Below are 20593 nucleotides of genomic sequence, written 5' to 3'. Positions count from 1 at the left end.
ACTAAACTGACACGCACATGCGCTCTAGGATCGAAATTAGCTTACGAAATTTGATCTCAGCTGAAAAGCTTAAAATAAACCCAACATCTGATCGGTGTTCTCGTTTCGTTTTTTTTTTCGTTATTTGCAGTGCAACAACAACACGGCGGTTACATTCAACAGACGTCGACACCGGCCATCACGTCGGCTCCCCAGACGCCATCCGCCACCCAGCAGTTCCAGTCAAGCTACGTGATGCAGTCACCCGGCATTCCGGCCGACGCGTCACCACCGGTGTTCGAACAGATCTTCAAGAACTCCCGCTTCGCCCAAGGTGGCAATGCACTGTTCGAAGGCAAACTCAAAGGTAACCCTAAGCCCGAGGTTTCCTGGACTCGAAAAGGCGCACCACTTCTCGATTCCACGAAACATAGGCTCAGTTACAATCCAGCCACCGGTGTAGTTTCACTGCTGATCAACCAGATTGGCCCCGGCGACGAGGGAGAATACACCTGTAAAGCTAGGAATGCCGTGGGTGAAGCCATCTGCTCGGTGTTCATTCAGCCAGAAGGTATGCCGGCTCCGCAGTTCCAACAGGTCAAACGGGAACAGCAGCAGATCATTCAACAGAAACAAGTTACCACGCAGCAACAGCAGCAGCAGCAGCAGTACACCAACGGATATACGCACATTGAGGAAGAGTTTAAGGTCGATACTTTCGAGTATCGATTGCTGCGGGAAGTTTCCTTCCGTGAGTCGATTACTCGTCGCTACGCCGGTGAAACTGACGCTCAGTTAATCACTACCGTTGATCGTGCGCTCGGTCCACCTGCACCACCACAGATCAGTCAGAAACCGAGAAACTCGAAGCTAGTCGAAGGATCCGATGCTGTTTTCAGCACTAGAGTTAGCGCCAATCCGAAACCAAGACTGAGCTGGTTCAAAGATGGTCAACGCATCATCCCGTCCGCTGACAAGTACGACATCAGCTACTCGAACCAGCAGGCTACGTTACGCATCAAACAGGTCAACTCGAAGGATTCCGGCCACTACACGTTGCTGGCCGAGAATATCCAGGGTTGCCAGGTGTCGTCCGCTATTCTTGCCATTGAACCTGCACACGAACAGGTCACCGTAGAGAGAAGCAACCAAGAGGTAATCGAATCAACGGAAACGACCAAGGCACTATCGCCGGCATTTGTTACGTTGATTCAAGATCAAGAAACGACCGAAGGTAAGATGGCTCGCTTCGATTGTCGCGTTACTGGCCGTCCATACCCGGAAGTAGCCTGGTACATCAACGGCAAACTCGTCACCGACGATGCCACACACAAGATTCTGGTCAACGAAGCTGGTAATCATTCGCTGATGATCACCAGTACCAATCGGTTTGATCACGGTATCGTTACCTGTGTCGCCCGTAATAAATGCGGCGAGATAGCCGCTCAAGCTAAGCTAGTCGTCTGTGAACGAGAACAGGTGGTGGCACCCAAATTCATCGAACGTTTTACAACCGTTAACGTGAAGGAAGGCGAACCAGTTCGTCTGTTTGCCCGTGCTATCGGTACTCCCGTTCCACGCATTTCGTGGCAAAAGGATGGGGTACCGTTGCTCCCCGGTCCAGATGTGCAAATTCTTTGGGACGATAATGGTTCGACTACGGTTGACATCCCACGAGCGAAGACGTCGGACGCTGCCTGGTATCAGTGTACCGCGCAGAATGTTGCCGGTACCACGGCTACCCGTGCTCGTCTTTTCGTCGAAACTCCGAAGGGACCAGCACCGGAACAGCGCCGTCTCAATCTACCACGGCCCACCAAAGTTATCCAGCCTGAGTAAGTGCCTGAGTAGAAATTCCTATCCTATGCTCTGAATTTACTCATCACCCTTTTCTATTGTAGACCTGCTCCGGAACCCGAAATCATCTTTCTACGTCATGTTGAACGCGCCGCACCTCATGTGCCACAGAAGGAGGAAGATCGCGTCTATCCACCTCCCAAGTTCACTATCCCGCTGAACGACGTTGCACAGGTTGAAGGCGGCAAGGTACATTTTGAAGCCCGCATCGAACCCGTCTCCGATCCGACGATGCACGTCCAGTGGTTCATCAATGGAAACTTAATTCAAGCAAGTGAGTGAGAGGTGTTTGGTTTTTTTTGTAGAGTACCGTCAAGAAAACGTGTATTTTTTGTAGGCTCCCGTGCCAATACGACGTTCCAGTTCGGATACGTTGCACTGGACCTGCTGAGCATTGTCCTGGAGGATAGTGGAGAGTACACGTGCCGCGTGTCTAGCTCAACCGGTGTGGCTGAGTCACGTGCTATGCTGAGCGTTCAGCCCAAACCTCCGATCGAACAACAATCTCAACATCCGTCTGCCCTAGAGCAGATGCAAAACCTCGAAGATTACAGCAAATACGTTCGCACCGAGAGTATTGAGGAAGTGATCAACCAGAAGCCAGCTTTCACTCGCCCACTGCAAGACTTGGGCCAGTTGGAAGAGGGCAGAAATGCTCATTTTGAGGCTCAAATCACACCGGTGAGCGATCCAACAATGAGAGTAGAATGGTACAAGGACGGTCGCCCGATAACGGCCAGCTCCAGAATTACCGCTATCTTCAACTTCGGTTATGTCTCCTTGAATATTATGCACCTTCGAGCGGAAGATGCAGGCACCTACACCGTGCGTGCCGTAAACCATATCGGTGAAGCGATCAGCACGTCCCAAATTACTGTCATCAGCAAGGCTGCTGTTACGGGAGATTTGGGTATTGCTGAGCAACAGAATTATATCCAAAAGGTGGAAGAATTGGAACAGTATCAGAAGTACCAGAACATGAAATTCTACGAGGAAACTCCGGAGAGTACCCAGCGTCCGGAATTCAAAGCTCCCATTACCGATCAGTTGAACATCCGTGAAGGTGGCTTTGCTCATTTCGAGGGCCGTTTGGAACCAGTCAGTGATCCTACGCTTCGCGTCGAATGGTTGAAGGATGGTCACCCGATCGAGGCCAGCTCACGTATTACAACTTTCTGTAACTTTGGTTACGTCGCGCTGACCATCAAACAGGTCACGATTCACGATGTTGGTTATTATACTTGCCGTGCCTACAACTCCTTAGGCGAAGCTCACGTCAGTGGTAAATTGACGGTCGTTACTCGTCAGGATATCATCGTAGATTCGCAAACCAGCCATATGGGCATGGAGAAGATTCAATACTTGGAAGATGCATCCAGATATACTCGCTCTACCCACGAGGAACAACAAATTATTTCAACTCCACCACGCTTCTTGGGTCCACTGAAGGCTACCAACAAAATTGTCGAGGGACAGCGTGCTCATTTCGAGGCCCGCTTGGAACCCCAGTCCGATTTGACGATGCGTGTCGAATGGTATCACAACGGGCGCCCGGTAATGAGTGCTAACCGTATTCAGACCTATCACGACTTCGGATACGTGGCGATGGATATCCTAGATGTACGCGGCGAAGACTCCGGAACCTACACGTTGGTCGCTACAAACAGCGCTGGACAGGCTCAACTGGATACCCAGATGATCGTCGAAAGTAAGTATATCTGGTTCGCTACGGCTCGACCGATCTAATGACGCTTCTTTTATTCTATTGTGTCATTGTCCCGTGTAAAGTTGACTAAATCAATTGAACACTTGAAACACGTAGACACAGTTAAGCTAGCTAGTTTGTTTCTAATCAATTTGTTGTGTGTTAGGGTTTCAGAAGCTTAGTTTGTTCAGTAAATCAGAAAAAAACCACGAAGGCAGTTCGTCATATGCCGGGGATGCACCAAAAAATCTTTGTACGAATTTTCATATTTTTACAGCTCGGTCAGCCATCGATACGACAAGCATGCATCATGTTGTTGAGCGCACTCATCAAAAGCAAGAAACTGAATTCGTCGAACCGCAGTACCAAATTGAGGAACTGTGCAAGTCGAAACCTATCTTCATCCAGCCACTGTCGGATCCACAGCCTATCGGAGAAGGTCGCAACATTCATCTAGAGTGTAAACTGGAACCCCTAGGCGATCCAACCATGCGCGTTGAATGGTTCCAAAATGGCCGCCCGATAACGATTGGTTCCCGTTTCAAGACCTACTACGATTTTGGTTTTGTGGCTCTCGATATTCTTCACTGTACGGCACTGGACTCCGGAGAGTACACCGTCCGTGCCACAAATCAACTCGGAAGCTCACATACTTCTGCCTGCGTACGTGTTATCACCCGTTCGGACATTATAACTGACTCACAAAGTGAAATGACCGCCGAACAGCTTCAGTATCTGGAAGATGGACGTCTGCGTCGTGATGTTCTCGAAGATATCACCGTCATGTCGCCGCCACAGTTCGTCCGTCCATTGCACAACATTGAGACGCACGAGGGAACTAACATTCACTTGGAATGTCGTCTGCAGCCGGTCGGTGATCCTTCTATGCGCGTCGATTGGTTCGTCAATGGACACCCCGTCAAGATCGGTCACCGTTTCCGTCCAGCCTATGAGTTCGATTACGTTGCTCTCGATTTACTCGGTGTTTACGCTGCAGATTCAGGTGTGTACACCTGCCAGGCTCGTAACTCTCTCGGCGAAGCCGTCACATCTTGTTCGGTCCGAATTGTGGCCAAAAAAGATCTTATCCTAGAGACACAGTATCCAGCAGGTCTTGAAAAATTACAATATCTAGAGGACATTTCGCGCTATCGTAAAACCGAATTCGTAGATGAAATTGTGAATGTAAAACCACGATTTGTAACACGTCCGAAAAATATTGACCGTGCTTTGGAGGGAGGACATGCCCACTTCGAATGCAAGCTAGAGCCTGTTACGGACACGAATTTGAAGGTCGAATGGTACAAAAATGGTCATCCAATAACCATCGGGCACCGGTTCCGACCAATTCATGATTTCGGTTATGTTGCTCTTGATATTGTGGACTTGATTGCCGAGGATTCGGGAACCTACATGTGCAGGGCCGTTAACCTGGTCGGTGTAGACGAAGTAGCCGTCCAGTTGATCTGCCGTGGATCCCAACAGATCTTGACCACCACTCAGAACGAACTGGGTCTGGAACAGATTCAATACTTGGAAGAAAAAGCGAAACATCAACGTTCCGATTATGGTGATGATATGCCATCGCAGGCTCCAACTTTCACAACTTCATTGAAGCATATTGAGATCAAGGAAGGTCAAAGGGCTCACTTCGAGTGCCGTCTTATCCCAGTTTCGGACTCCACACTTCGCGTCGAATGGTACCACAACGATGCTCCAGTGAAATCTGGTTCTCGTTTCACCGAAACCAATAATTTTGGATTCGTTGCACTGGATATTATGGGATGTTTGGCTGAGGATTCCGGTACGTACACTTGCCGTGCAGTAAACGCCCTCGGTGAAGCCGTCACTTCGGCTGCTTGTGTTGTCCACACGCGTAAGAGTATCTACTCTGAGTCACAGCACGAACATGCTTTGTCAAGCTTACGTTATTTGGAAGATAGTTCACGCTATCAACGGGAAACGGAAGTCGATGAGATTATCACTCAAGCCCCAGTGTTTACTCTACCGGTGAAGGATGTAAAGGTTGCCGAAAATCAAGCCGTTCATTTTGAAGCTCGATTGATTCCAGTTGGAGATCCCAAAATGCGCGTTGAGTGGTTACGAAATGGAGTTCCCATCGAAGCATCAAACCGTATCACAACGATGCACGATTTCGGGTACGTTGCGTTGAATATGAAGTATGTCAATCCGGAAGATTCAGGAACGTACACATGCCGCGCAACCAATGATCTAGGTCAGGCCGTAACCTCTGCCAAGCTAATGGTTCAATCTAAGGCTGCCCTTGACTTGGAAACCCAAAACGAAAACGCACTGGAAAAGATTCATCAACTGGAAGATGCCGTTCGTTATTCGCGCAAGGAAGAAGAAGAATTTGTTGTCACACAAAAACCCAAATTCACTACAAAACTGCATGGACCGACCAATTTGGTGGAACAGCAAAGTGCCCATTACGAATGCCGTATCGAACCGTATCCGGATCCGAACTTGAAGGTCGAATGGTTCCATAACGGTCAACCACTGACCACTGGACATCGATTCCGAACTACCTACGATTTCGGATTCGCAGCACTCGATGTACTTACCGTGTACGCCGAAGATTCCGGAGAATACACCTGTCGAGCCACCAATTATCTCGGTTCGGATACTTCTTCGATCACTTTGAATGTACAGTCCCGTGCAGGAATCGTTCGTGACACCCAGCATGAAGGTGCCTTGGAGAAGATTCAATATCTGGAATGCGATGCACGCTACGGACGTAAGTCTGACGAAGAACACTTTATCGCTGAGAAACCACAGTTCGGTCGTCCACTGAAGAATGCCAGCGTCGCAGAAGGATTACCAGTTCACCTGGAAGCCACACTCACTCCGGTCAACGATCCGACGATGAAAGTTGAATGGTACTGCAATGGACGTCCGATTCAACAGGGCCATAGGTTCAAGACAACTTACGATTTTGGTTTTGTTGCTCTCGACATTCTGTACGCACACGCTGAGGACACTGGTACCTACATGTGTAAGGCGAAGAATGCGGTTGGGGAGGCTGTTACGACATGCGCTGTTAAAGTTACAGGTAATCATCGGTTTCACATTCGAACCATTCCCTATTATTTCTAATGATTTCTTTCTATTTCGCTCCTACAGCAAATGCTGGATTATACTTAGAGACATTGGATGAACAGCGTTTGCAGAAGATCAAAGAATTGGAGAGCTACCAGAAACCACAGACCCCGGAGATTGAGCAGGCTAAACAAAAGCCGGTATTCCTCACACCGTTGACGAATCTAGAGAACTTGAAGGAAGGTGACTATGCCCATCTCGAGTGTCGCGTTGAACCTATCAACGATCCAAACTTAAAGATTGAATGGTTCACCAATGGAAAATCCATTCGAGCTGGTCATCGATTCCGTACAACTCACGACTTCGGTTACGTTGCCTTGGATATTCTGTACGCCTACGGTGAAGATAGTGGTACCTACATGTGTAAGGCAACCAATTTGGTTGGCGAAGCTGTCAGCACATGCAACATTCGGGTAGTGAATAAGCGCAGTATCATTTTCGATTCGCAGCACCCCGATGGTTTGGAGAAAATCCAGAAACTTGAAGCACAAGCTCGTCCATCACGTTTGGAGCTTCAGGAACCCGAAATTGTTGCGCCCCATTTCGTTACCGAGCTTCGTGGTACCACTGAGATCAACGAAGGGCAAACTGCTCACTTTGAAGCCCAAGTTGTACCGATTCATGATCCGAATCTTCGCATCGAGTTCTATCATAACGGAAAACCTCTGCAGTCCGCTTCTCGATTCCACATCACCTTCGATTTCGGATATGTCGCTCTCGATATACAGCACGTTGTTCCCGAGGATGCTGGAGAGTACACCGTGAAAGCAATCAACGCCAAGGGTCAGTGCAAGTCGTCCATCAAAATGCAAGTCACTGCAAAGGGATCGATCATTTCGGACAGCCAACATCCCGAAGGTTTGGATAAAATTAAACAACTGGAAGGTGCAGCTCCATTCAGGCGGCCAGAAATTCAAGATGCCGTCACGAAGCAGAGACCTGTGTTTACTCAACCATTGCAGAATATTGACTTCATCGCGGAAGGACAAACCGCCCACTTCGAGTGTCGTCTTATTCCAGTTGGTGATCCAAATCTAAAAGTAGAATGGTACAGGAATGAAAAGCCACTGGAAGATAGCTCACGTATCACGAAACAACACGATTTTGGATTCGTATCGATGGATCTTTCCCATGTTCGCGAGGAAGATGAAGGTGTCTACATGTGCCGTGCTATCAATCCGCTTGGTGAAGCTGTGACAACAGCTTCCATGAGAATCCGTACCAAGGCAAGCATTCAGATGGACACGCAGCATCCAGAAGGTATGAAGAAAATCATTCAACTTGAGCAACCACATGCTCCACGACCTGCGGAACAGGAAGCTGGATTTGAAAAACCTATCTTTACCCAACTGTTGACCGGTCCATCAGAACTATGGGAAGGACAGCACGCTCACTTTGAAGCCCGCGTTGTCCCTGTAGGTGATGCAAGTATGAAGTACGAGTGGTATGTAAATGGTGTTGAGCTCAAACTTGGATCACGTTTCCGCACTACTCATGACTTCGGTTTCGTCACTCTGGATATCAACTCGACCGTGGCAGAAGACTCCGGTGTCTACATGTGCAAGGCAATCAACAAAGCTGGTGAGGCTGTCTCTTCAACTATGATGAAGGTCAAGTCGAAGTCTTCCATTGCTGGTGAACCATTGTTGCCAGAAGCATGGGAGAAGATTCAGCTCAAGGAAGCTGCCATGAACCGAGTACCAGACATGTTCGTCGATACTACTCCGCAACAGGCACCTGTGTTCACGACCCATTTGGAAAGCCACGATAAACTACAGGAAGGTCAACATGTTTACTTGGAAGCTCAAGTCGAACCCCGTGCCGATCCGAATCTCAGAATCGAATGGTTCAAAAATGGTATGGCGATCACAACCGGAGCTAGAATTCGTAGTACTTTCGATTTCGGTTTGGTTACATTATCGATAAACGGTCTTCGCGCCGACGATTCTGCCATCTACACTTGCAAAGCCACTAACAACTATGGTGAAGCTGTTTCCACTGCTACTCTTAAGATCGAAGGTAGTCACTGGCTTTTGGGAGATACATTGCATCCAGCGTCTGTACAGAAGATTAGCGATCTAGAAGCTCCCCGAGCTGGTCACAAAGATAGTCCCGAGCCACAGTATGAGTCACCTGTATTCGTCACCCATCTGAACAACGTGGAATGCAAAGAAAATGATAATGTCCACTTCGAATGCAATGTTGAACCGTCCAAGGACCCAACTATGCAGATCGAATGGTTTGTCAATGGTAAACCACTTCCCACTGGAGCTCGCTTCAAGACTACCTACGACTTTGGATATGTTTCGCTGGACATCTCTGGTGCCTACGCCGAAGATTCCGGTATATACACGTGTAAGGCAACCAATAACAAGGGAACCGCATCTACGTCTGGATCGTTACGGTGTACCAGCACCACAACTATGTATTTGGATACCCAACACCCGCAAGGTAAAGCAGGATTGGATGCCGTACAAGATGCGGAAGCTGCTTTGGCTAATCGTTACAAACGCCAAGATTCGAAACCAGAAGCTGCATATCCAAAACCAAAATGGGTGGTAGAGTTGCAATCCGAGTTCCGTCTCAACGAAGCAGAATCTCTTCATTTGGAAGGACAGGTTGAACCGAAAGATGATCCGAATCTCAAGATCGAGTGGTACTTCAATGGAAAGGTTCTTGCTCATGGATCTCGGTTCAAGATGACTAGCGACTTCGGTTTCGTTACACTGGATTTGACCGAGGTGTACGAAAGAGATCAAGGCATCTATACTTGCAAGGCTTTCAATAAATCCGGAGAAGCGTTCACATCGTCGACCATCTACTGTGTCACAAAGGAGAGTCTAATCGAACGTACACAACACCCGAAAGGTACCGAAGGTCTGGAGAAGATCCAGGATTTGGAAGAATCGCTTCGAAGACAAGCAGCCGGAGAAACGGAAGCAGATGCTGGTCATGCACCGAAGTTTACCTCAGAATTTATTTCCGTTGCAAATATTCGTGAAGGTGAGATCGCACACTTCGACGCTACGCTGATCCCGACCGGTGATCAGACAATGGTCATCGAATGGTTCTACAATGGTAAACAGTTGGAAGCAAGCCATCGTGTACGAACCGTTTACGCCTTTGGAATGGTGGTGCTTGAAATTTTAGGTACGAAGATTGAAGATTCCGGAACTTACAGCTGTAAAGCCACTAACAAATGGGGAAGCGCTGAGATCAGTGTAGAACTAGAATGTGTTGATAAGTCTGCTGGTCAGAAACCACGTTTCACAAGCCAGATTCAGAACTTGGAGGGTTTGAAAGATGGTCAATCCGCTCACTTTGAATGTACGTTGGTTCCAGTGAATGATCCCGAGCTCGTTGTCGAATGGTTCCACAATGGCAAGCCGTTGCGTCACTCGAACCGTATCAAACCAGTGTCCGACTTCGGATATGTTCTGCTGGATATTGCCTATGTACAAAGTCATGATTCGGGAGAATACATGTGTCGTGCAAGCAATAAATATGGAGAGGACACAACACGCGCAACTCTACGGTGCTTCGGTAAGGGAGGAGTATACTTGGAATCATTGCAGCCCGATTCATTGGCTAAGATTCGTGAGCTCGAGAGCCATGCTGGTATGAAACCAACTGCCGCTGGATCTCCCGTTGGAGAAGCACCTCGTTTCATCACGAAGATCTCGGATGTCACTAAACTGGTAGAAGGACAGAGTGCACACTTTGAGGCTAGACTAACTCCAATTACCGATCCCGATCTAGTGGTGGAATGGTACTGGAACGGACAGAAACTACCCCATGGCCATCGTTATCGTACGTTCCACGATTTCGGAATTGTCATTCTCGACATTCTGTACTGTTACGAAGAGAACTCCGGTGAGTTCGAATGTCGGGCAACCAACAAATATGGATCGGATAGCACCAAAGCGACATTGAAGTGCGTGTCGAAGGCTAATTTGATTCTAGATTCGCAACTGCCACGTGGAATGGAAGGAGGGCTGGAAAAGATTCAAACGCTGGAAGATTCTTTGATTCGCACTCGCGATGAACGTGAGCGTGTCGAGGGTGGACGTGCTCCCATGTTTACCGTTCCGTTATCGAACATTGAAAGCTTACGGGAAGGTGAGTCCGCTCACTTTGAAGGTAAACTTACTCCAACCGACGATCCCAGACTCAAAGTCGAATGGTTCTGGAACGGTAAACCGCTCAAGACTGGATCGCGTTTCCGCACATTCTGCGACTTTGGATTTGTTATTCTGGAGATCTCTCCCGTATACCCAGAAGATTCCGGAGAGTATTCGTGTCGTGCCACCAATGAATACGGAGAGGCTGTTACGACGGCTTCGATGAAGGTACAGGGCAAGCGTAGCATAATTCTGGAATCACAGCTGCCGAAAGGAATGGAAGGTACTATCGAAAGAATTGCTGAACTCGAAGGACTTGGAATTCCTCAGGGTGGTCTTTCACCGGATGACGATTCTGGTAAACCACCAGAGTTTATAACTACCCCGTCGGATCAAACTCTTACAGAAAACTCATTGGCACACTTCGAATGTCGTTTGACACCAATCAACGATCCGAGCATGCGTGTCGAATGGTATCACAATGGAAAAGCTCTGTGGGCCGGGTCACGTATCAAGACGATCAATGATTTTGGATTCGTTATTCTGGAGATCGCTGGTTGCTACCAGCGAGATTCTGGTCTGTACACGTGCAAAGCCACCAACCGTCATGGAGAGGCTACAGTATCGTGTAAATTGACAGTTCGTGGTCGCCAAGGTATCATTATGGAACCACAGCTTCCGTCCAACTTCCGCACAGGCACAGAGAGTATTCAGAAGCTTGAAGAGCAATTGCACAAACGGGAAGAACTGATGGCCGAGGAGGACGAGGGTCGTCCACCGAAGTTCATCGTTGAAATTAAGGACAACGATGACATCGCCGAAGGTGGACCAGTTCACTTCGACTGCCGTGTTGAACCGGTTGGAGATTCGTCGATGAGAATCGATTGGTACCACAATGGAAAACCTTTCGCTACAGGATCTCGAGTGCACATGTTGAATGATTTCGGTTTTATCGCCTTGGATATGGATTACGCTTATGTGCGTGACTCGGGAGTTTACGAGTGTCGCGCTACGAACAGATGGGGAACCGCGTCCACAACGGCTAAGGTAACTGTAGTTTCTCGCGGTGGTATTGTCTTGGACTCACAATTACCGGAGGGTATGACTGCTTCCAAACTAAAGGAATTAGAGCGTGGAAAGGTGACTTTGATTACACAGGATGAACGTGTCTTTGGCCCGCCGAAGTTTGTGACTCATATTCAGTCTACGACCGTCGACGAAGGTGACACTGTTCGTTTCGAATGCCGTGTGGAGCCGAAGGAGGATCCTAAGCTGCGTATTGAATGGTTCCGAAATGGGAAACCATTACCTAGCGGTCATCGTTACAGAACCATTTACGATATGGGTTTCGTCTCTTTGGATATTCTGTCGGTTTACGTTGAGGATGCCGGTGAATACGAGTGCCGTGCGTTCAACGAACATGGCGAAGATGTTACCAAGGCACACGTAAGCTGTAAGAAGCTTCCGTCGATTGTGCTTCAGAACCAAATTCCCAAGGGAATGCAAAAGTCGGAAACTTTGATGCAGATGGAAGCAACTATCAAAAAGTACACCGAAGAGATCTTCCTCACCGAGGATGATCTGTTCGATCCGGATCGCAAGCAGCCTCCACGATTCGTAACGCAGATCAAGGACCAGCTAACGTTGAAGGAGATGCAAGCTACCAAGTTCGAATGCCAGCTGGCACCAGTCGGTGATCCGAACATGAAGGTGGAATGGTTCTACAATGGCAAACCGTTGCCATACAGTGAGTCTTTACAGTGGATGATCTGATAATCGATAGTTAAAATTCTAATTGTTTTACAGAGAATCGCTTTACACCGATCTATGACTTTGGCTACGTTGCGATGAATTTCGCCTGGATCTATCCGGAGGATAGCGGCGAATATTTGTGCCGTGCAACAAATCTGTACGGTATGGATGAAACGCGCGCTACGATTAAAACTACCGGCAAACCAGGAATTATCTACGATTCGCAGCTGCCGAAGGGTATGAAGAGTATCCAGAAGATTCGAGAAATGGAAGCATTGTGGAACTTGAAGTATGATGTTTTGCATTCTGTAGTTCGGTAGCGATTTGAATATACTTCTTCTATCTCGCAGTATACCGGAGGTTGTCGACGAAACTCAGAAACCAAAGAAGGAACCAGCGTTCGTCAGTCATCCAGAGTCGATCGAAGTCGAGGAAGGCGAGTGGGCCAGATTCTGCTGTCGTGTCACCGGTCATCCAAAACCAAGAGTTATGTGGCTCATCAATGGACACACTGTTGTCAATGTGAGCGATGTCATTCAAGAAAGTAGAACTCTATTCTATTGTAATTGATTTATCTGTCCACAGGGTCAACGCTACAAACTCACGTACGATGGTATGTACCACTTCGACATCCCGAAAACCCGACAGTACGACACCGGAAAGGTAGAAGTCATCGCCCGTAGTTCTGTTGGTGAAGCGATCGCAACTTGCGAGTTGAAGATCACACCACGCCACGACGACTACCGTGGAGTGTTGAAGAACTCTCCAAGACGTAAGTACTACATCCGAAAACACGCCTACTTCTAGGCTACCAGAGAAACTACTTTCTACTATTCCACTCACACCATCGCAAATATGAGAAACGATATCAGACAATATCCCAAACAGAATTCAATTCTTCATACTAGTATGGATTAAGTGCTTTACTTCTGGTGTAATCTCTCTCTCACCAACTGCAAAATACTGAAATACTAGAGGGTTTTAAATAATACACACTAACAGGACACGCTTCACTTTTTTTTTGGAGGGGAATTATACTAAATATACTTACAAAACCTAAACTGCACTGGATCACCTAGAAAACAGTCGCAAAATCCAATTACCACTGCAAAACCCATCCAAACACCTGAGAGAAACATCTTGTAAATTACCATAATCACATCACGACTTCAATCCTAAATCCTACCAAAAATCCCTATATATCCTTACTGCAAACTGCTTGAGCACCATCTGGGAGTGTATAGAAAACCGCTTCGACCGCAACCCGACGACCCACATAAGGAATACTGGACATCCCGGACTACAGCTGGAAGACTAAGTATGAGCCAATGTCTCAATGGTTATGTGCTCTGTTTGTGATAATCATATCCCACCGATCCACGAATATGTAAATCCTTTCGTAGCGTGTTTCCAGGAGATCGCAACTTTAGTCCTGCTATTTATATTTATAACCTTTAAATATCTACAGTTCTGGTAAAAAATAACAAAGATCTAGCCTATCGCAGGGTAAGTAGTCGGGTAGTATACGGAGCGAAGGCTAGACGAATTGATCGAATGGTTGTTTAACTCCCTCTGCTGTAAATAATCTTTGAAACTTGAACTACTCGAAGCATGCCAATTTTTCGGATTCTATTCTATTTGGAGGTTTCCAGGACGAGTGTCTGTAACAACGTAACTTGATCTAATGTAATCTCTCTATCTATGGAACCGTATCTTGCACTAACGCCTCGCCCCCCCAAAACGCTAAATCTATTTACTACCGTAAACTTTCGTTACTCGCCAGCCTGGTACGATTACGATCTGGTCGCCTATCAGAAGAGTCGTCTCGAGACCGATCTGGAGATTACACTGCAAGAGGAAACCAAGAAGAAGCGGAAAGGTCTGAAAACGCAGCACCTCAAACCGAAGGACAAAAAGGACGGTGAAACGGAATGGCAAAAAACGGTTAAGAAGAAGAAGAACGAGGAGTATTACAACAAGCTCGCTCAGGTTGAGAACGAACAGGTAGTGAAGGAACAAAGACTACGCGAAGAAAAGCACCAGTTTGCAATCCCTGGCGAGAAGGTCGTCGGTCAATCACTGGCCAAGGGTATGGCTTCTGCGTACGAAGAAACTTTGTAAGTTCCATCGAATTGGGTTGAGTTCTACTAACTAACTAACAACGTTACTCAATTTTCAGAGAGGAAACCAAGGACTCGGAAACTTTGGAAAAATCTACGGTGGAAAGGAAAAAGATCATTCCTGAACCGTCGGAAACTTCGGTCCAAGGCAAAGAGATTCACGTTAGCCAGCAGAAGCAAACCCAGAAAGAAGTATACGATGATAAGGAGATAATTCGTAAGATAACTGCAACGGAAACCACTGAGGTTGAACACAAGGGCACTACTCAGGAGCGCATAGTGGAGGGACCAGTCAAACCGGCCACTCCACCTGTGTTCACCAAGAAAATTCAGCCATGCCGTGTATTCGAAAACGAACAGGCACGATTTGATGTGGAATTCGATGGAGACCCAATGCCTACGATCAAATGGTTCCGCGAAAACTTCCAGATTAATAACTCGTCCGACTTCCAGATCCACACTTTCGGAACAAAGTCCGTTCTGATCATTCGTCAAGTCTTCGTGGAAGATTCGGCAGTTTTTGCGGTAATTGCAGAGAACCGCGGAGGAACTGCCAAATGCAGTGCTAATTTGGTCGTTGAACACCGCCGTCAGCATGGACGTGGAGGAGTTATTCCACCCAGCTTTGTCAACACTATTTCGGACACTGCCGTTACAGCCGGCCAGTTGGCTCGCTTCGATGCCAAGATCTCGGGAACTAAACCGCTCGATGTTTACTGGTTGAAGAATGGTCAAAAGATTTCGCCAAACATCAAGTACAAGATTTTGGAAGAGGACAACAATTACACACTGTTGATCATTGAAGCCTACGCCGAAGATGGCGGAAAGTACGAATGTGTTGCCATCAATAGTGCTGGAGAAGCCCGTTGCGATGCGGTGTGCAACGTTGACACTCCGGAAACTCATATCATTGAAAAACCGGCCACTCCCGGAACGGAGCGTCCACCGAATCTGATCGAACCACTGAAGGACAAATCCGTTCCGGAAGGTCAATCCGTTGAGTTCCGTACACGGGTTACCGGAAAACCCAGCCCAGTCGCTCAGTGGTTCAAGGGTGACAAACAGATCAAGCCATCTAAGTACTTCCAGATGACTAAAGATCGCGATTCGTTCACCCTGATCATCACCGAAGCTTTTCCGGAGGACGAAGGCGAATATCTGTGCATAGTATCGAATGCTGGAGGCGAAGTGCACACCACGGCCAGCCTGAAGGTGGTTACGCCCGGCATGCAGGATGCCGCTCCGAAGCTAACCGAAATGAAGGACTGCCTCGTGGACGAAGGCGCACCGGCCCAGTTCAAAACGCAAATCCTCGGCAAACCGTCGAAGGTGACGGTACAGTGGCTGCGCGAAGGTTTGCTGATACCGGAATCGCCTGATTTTCAGGTGAGTACAATGGGTACTATCTAGGTTTGACGAATGTCAATGATACGCAGAATTTGAGTACATTTTAACAGATGTATTTGATAAATTGAATACTTTTGTTGTGCTGGTTGGAATATTTTGATACTTTTACGCATAATAAGACCAAATTCAATTCTGTCATTACCTTATTATTACGTGTAGGATTGGATTTGAAGTATCCTTTACTTCTCTTGAAACTACAAATTTTGGCATTTCGCCTGTAGAAAGTTTACGCATTGACTATGAAAAACGACTTTCAAACCCGATTTCGACAAAGAGAAATCTAAATTATCTATAAAGGACTTTTTAATATGTATATTTAATTACGAAAACATGATAAACATGATCAGTTTTAAAAATTGAAAAACAAAATGGCGGCTTGGTGGCAATGGCGAAAAAATTCCGTGTCGTGATTTTCGGTTGAAGGTTGACTGCGTGTTAGCTGTTGTTCCGCCATACTGACACTGGACTGGAAACTCGCGACTGCCGTTGCCAAGGTAACTGTGGCCTACTGTCCACAGAAAATTTCGTTTTCAGAGCGGAAGATTTTGCTACTGAAATTAATGTCCGTCCGTTGAGCCGTTCGTTAATGGAATGAATCGTATGTGCTAGCCACTAGTAGTTTTATAGCGTATTGATGTTTGATGAAAGCTCCACCCGACAAGTTTTACGATTGGTTTAAGCCACACCTCCCATAGTAAACTTGTTAAACTTGCAGTTTACATTGAACAGGCATCGTTCAGGCATTTCAAGCCCAATTATTATGCTTGGAGGATAGTGTTTTATAACAGAAGTATTCATAATGGTTTTTCTTTTGATGTTCGAATAAAATATGTTCTGTATTAATAACGATTTGATTTATTAATTTATTTTCCTGTTATATTTTATTGTCGTTGCTTCTTTGATGCTTACTTCTACATTCCGATTTTTTTAAAATTCTGCAGCGGTGTAACCCCTTAAACTTTTATCAGAAAATAAACCGAAATGATAATTGAATGATTAAATTCAGTTGAAAGAGCCAGCTCAAGAAACAACAGTTTTTATATTGAAATTGTGCGATTGATGGGCTCTCCGTGCAAGAAACGAGAGCGTTATCATAATTAGATTACAACTTATTGCAATACTGCTGAATAATATCTGCTGACTACTGCTGAATAATATCACATGATGTTTTTTTGAACACACATTTTGCTTCTAGATGTTTAGGGATCGGTTGTGATGAATTTCCCTACCACACTCAGAAAAATCCTACGTGAAAACGTATGTGATTTTTATCCATAGAAATTTTCTTGTGATACTTATGTGAAGTATAGGTAGCACAGAATGAACTCATGAACTCTTAGCCCACATTTGTATCACATAATATCTACTTGACTTTTTTCGTAGATTCTAATTTGTGAAATTTCTACGAAGTTCATTTGAATTGAACTGTGGAAATTAATTTCATCTGAACTTACTTTTTTACAGAATTTTACGTAATAGTCACATTACTTTCTTGTAACTATTAATAAGTTCTATATTGAATCTTAGTAATGCATATTGGTACTAAAAACTAATAAATTACATAACCTCTATTGGACATAACATTGCACAGTGGAAAAAACTCTTTGAAAACCCGCAAAGAATTCTGTAACTCATGAACTAATTGAGATAGGTCAACAAACTAAAGCGTTTCTTATGTAAAAATATCCAAGGAATTCAATGGAATGATTTACAACGGCCGCACGAATCGCAATCCTGCTCGTTTTACCCCAAATGTACAGCAGTTTTGGGGTTTCCTATAACATTCGCTCTGTAACTTGAAAAGAAGTCGAGTGCGGTATTCTGGAATAGCCTACTTTTATGTAAAAAAAAAGTCTGGAAAATCGATTAGAAGAATCCACACTGGCCACACGAAACGACTATTTCACCCCAATTCCTCCAATATGTGAAATTTTCATCTGAATCACCCTTAAGTCTTAAGCGAACCACGTAGAAAGCATACGAAAACTATCTTATATTATGTTAAAAAGTCTGTAGAATCGAATGGAAGAACCTACACTGGCCGCACGAAACGTTTTGATGATTATTTTACCCCATTCCTCCATTTAATGGCATTTTATTGTAAATCGGTCTTAAATCATGGTAAAACTTATTGGAAGTTTACTAAATCTAGCTTATCTTATAGAAAAATGTCTGTAAAACCGAATGGAAGAACCTACCGAGATTTAAGGACGATTTACAATAAGATATGAAATGGACAAATGGGGTAAAACAGTCACCAGGAAGGACGACTTTTTTCTATAAGATAAACTAGATTTAGTAAAATTCCAATAAATTTTACCGAGATTTAAGAACGATTTACAATAAGATATCATGAAATGGATGAAATGGGATTAAATAGACACCAAAACGTTTCGTGCAACCAGTGTACACTCTTCCATTCGATTCCAGACATTTTTACATAAAATCAAGCTATTTCAGTAGACCGCACTCGATTTCTTTTCAAGTTACAGAACAAATACTACAAAAAAAACCCTTAAACTGCTGGGTATTTAGGAAAAAACGAGCAGGATGGCGATTCGTGCGGCCATTAAAAACCATTCCATTGAATTTCTTGGATCTTTTTACACAAAAAACACTCTTGTTTGTTGCCTTTTGCCATGGTTCCCGATTTCTTTGCGGGTTTCCTGGTTTTTTTTCCCACTGTGCATTGGAATCTATATGTTTTTAACGTGAGGATTTTTTTTGAGTGCTGGTGTTTATTTTGATGCACGGAGAAGCCTTCGAACATAAAATTTCGATATCGCAGTTTTTGATTTTTGTGGTAGCTACTTCAACTAATATTTTAACATTCAACCAATATGGTTTCTGATTTACATATATTCAAGTAGTTTAAAAATTGTGGTTTGACTATTGTTAAATACCAGAGACAACAGAAAACCAAAAAATGCATATCAACCATTTATTTAGTCACTTAAAGATGCCAATAAAAGCGACATCGATGATTATAGCGTTTGTGAAAATTGTGTACATTCAATTTGAGGAAATTGATGAATCCTCAACAAGTGTTTATCGATCAACAGTTTGATGATAAACTTAACCCTGGTAATGATAAAAAGAACTTGGTTAAAAAGATTTGTTTAAACAAATCATACAAATTAGTTCTTCTGTACAGAGATTAAGAATAAAAAAGATAGCAAATAACAAAATATACTCAATAAAATTTTCAATCCCTGAGATTATATGCGTTTGAAACTCAGACATGAAGACACCTAATTATTTTCATGAAATCCACGTTAATAAATGATCAGCACGTAATCTTCAAGGTATTTTTTTCTTCAAAACGATTAGTTTAATGTTGAAAGATAAATGTTCACATCGATTCATGATTTATCAAAACTAGTTGTTTTGGCTAAAAATTTTAAACTGAAAGCATTTATTCATAAGCTGTTAAATAATGGCGTGGCTCGGAGTGGCGGTTCAATACATAGAGCACTGGTATTACAAATCAGTTGTCATATGTTCGAGCCCCATTCTGAAAGGATTTTTGATCAGTTGGATCGTAGTACTAATCATGCAATGATTCTGTACGCTAAGGATCTGCGAAGGGTAGAGAATGTAAAACCAGGGCTTCACTTTGCTTTTTTGGTCTACTAGTGAGAAGACTGAAGGTGCAATAATTAAGTGAAGATTTCTGACTAACTTCACATCAAAAAATAATACTTAACGATGTTACATTTCAACAGATGTTTAATATAAATAGTATATTATACTAACTGTTTACGTTAAACCATACGAGATTTATAGGATATATCTCAACATACCGAACTTTCATTGAGGAAATCATAACGTATATCGAAAAGTATATTTCGATTAACATCACAAATCAACTAATTGCAATATCTAAAACCGATTCAGCTTTCAACTTACAGAATTTGGTTTTAATAACAATATCGGTTGTTTCAACGAAAATATTCGTTCAAATTGAAAACGTATGCGTTCAACTGGTATCATATTTTGGAAAAATATTGGTTCCGTGTGCACGGTTTGAGACATGCTATCATAGCAAGCGTTGAAATCGATATAAATTCGTGACTGCTATTAGTGTGCGGTTTTACTTTGAGTTTTTTTTCTTTCAGTGAAAATCTCAACGCATGCTGAGTAAATTCGGAGATTTTATTTAGCTGTTTGCAAATTTGTTTTACTGATTTTGCAAATAATTTAGCGTTTGATGTGAAAATTTTGACAAATTATTTCTGTTTTTTTTCAAACTAAAGCCGACATATTGATATGCTGAAAAAGATTTTTAAAGCTCGAGCATAATCTTATGGACATGAGTTAAGTTTGCAATTGCTTCTTCACTTCAGTTTTAGATCACTCCTGAACGCATACTGGTTGGAAAACTATTGAGTCATTTTGTCCATTGATTTGGGTTTAAGGTAATATTCTAAATAAACTGAACGTTTCTAAATGCACTCAACAGGCAACGATTGAATCCTCCGCTGTATGATGAAAATATTAATGATATTGGATATCACACAGATGCATGTATT

At 44.5% G+C, this 20593-nt stretch overlaps 1 protein-coding gene across 20 annotated transcripts in view; it reads left to right on the top strand.

Annotated features, from left to right (window-relative positions):
- Positions 1-20593, top strand: part of LOC131435991 (titin) — a 389662-nt gene that overhangs the window by 272740 nt on the left and 96329 nt on the right. For 19 of the 20 annotated variants that reach the window (XM_058604330.1, XM_058604327.1, XM_058604329.1 and 16 more), the window contains 10 exons: positions 131-1814; positions 1881-2110; positions 2174-3544; positions 3819-6614; positions 6686-12529; positions 12589-12823; positions 12885-13056; positions 13120-13306; positions 14318-14651; positions 14714-16040. In XM_058604330.1, coding sequence (XP_058460313.1) covers positions 131-1814; positions 1881-2110; positions 2174-3544; positions 3819-6614; positions 6686-12529; positions 12589-12823; positions 12885-13056; positions 13120-13306; positions 14318-14651; positions 14714-16040 — 14180 coding nt within the window. The remainder of the gene's footprint in view (positions 1-130; positions 1815-1880; positions 2111-2173; positions 3545-3818; positions 6615-6685; positions 12530-12588; positions 12824-12884; positions 13057-13119; positions 13307-14317; positions 14652-14713; positions 16041-20593) is intronic. The other variant, XM_058604333.1, reaches the window with a different exon arrangement.

The sequence above is a fragment of the Malaya genurostris genome, chromosome 3, assembly GCF_030247185.1.
Source record: "Malaya genurostris strain Urasoe2022 chromosome 3, Malgen_1.1, whole genome shotgun sequence".
NCBI classification, from domain to species: domain Eukaryota; kingdom Metazoa; phylum Arthropoda; class Insecta; order Diptera; family Culicidae; genus Malaya; species Malaya genurostris.
This window is presented reverse-complemented; position numbering and strand designations above follow the sequence as displayed.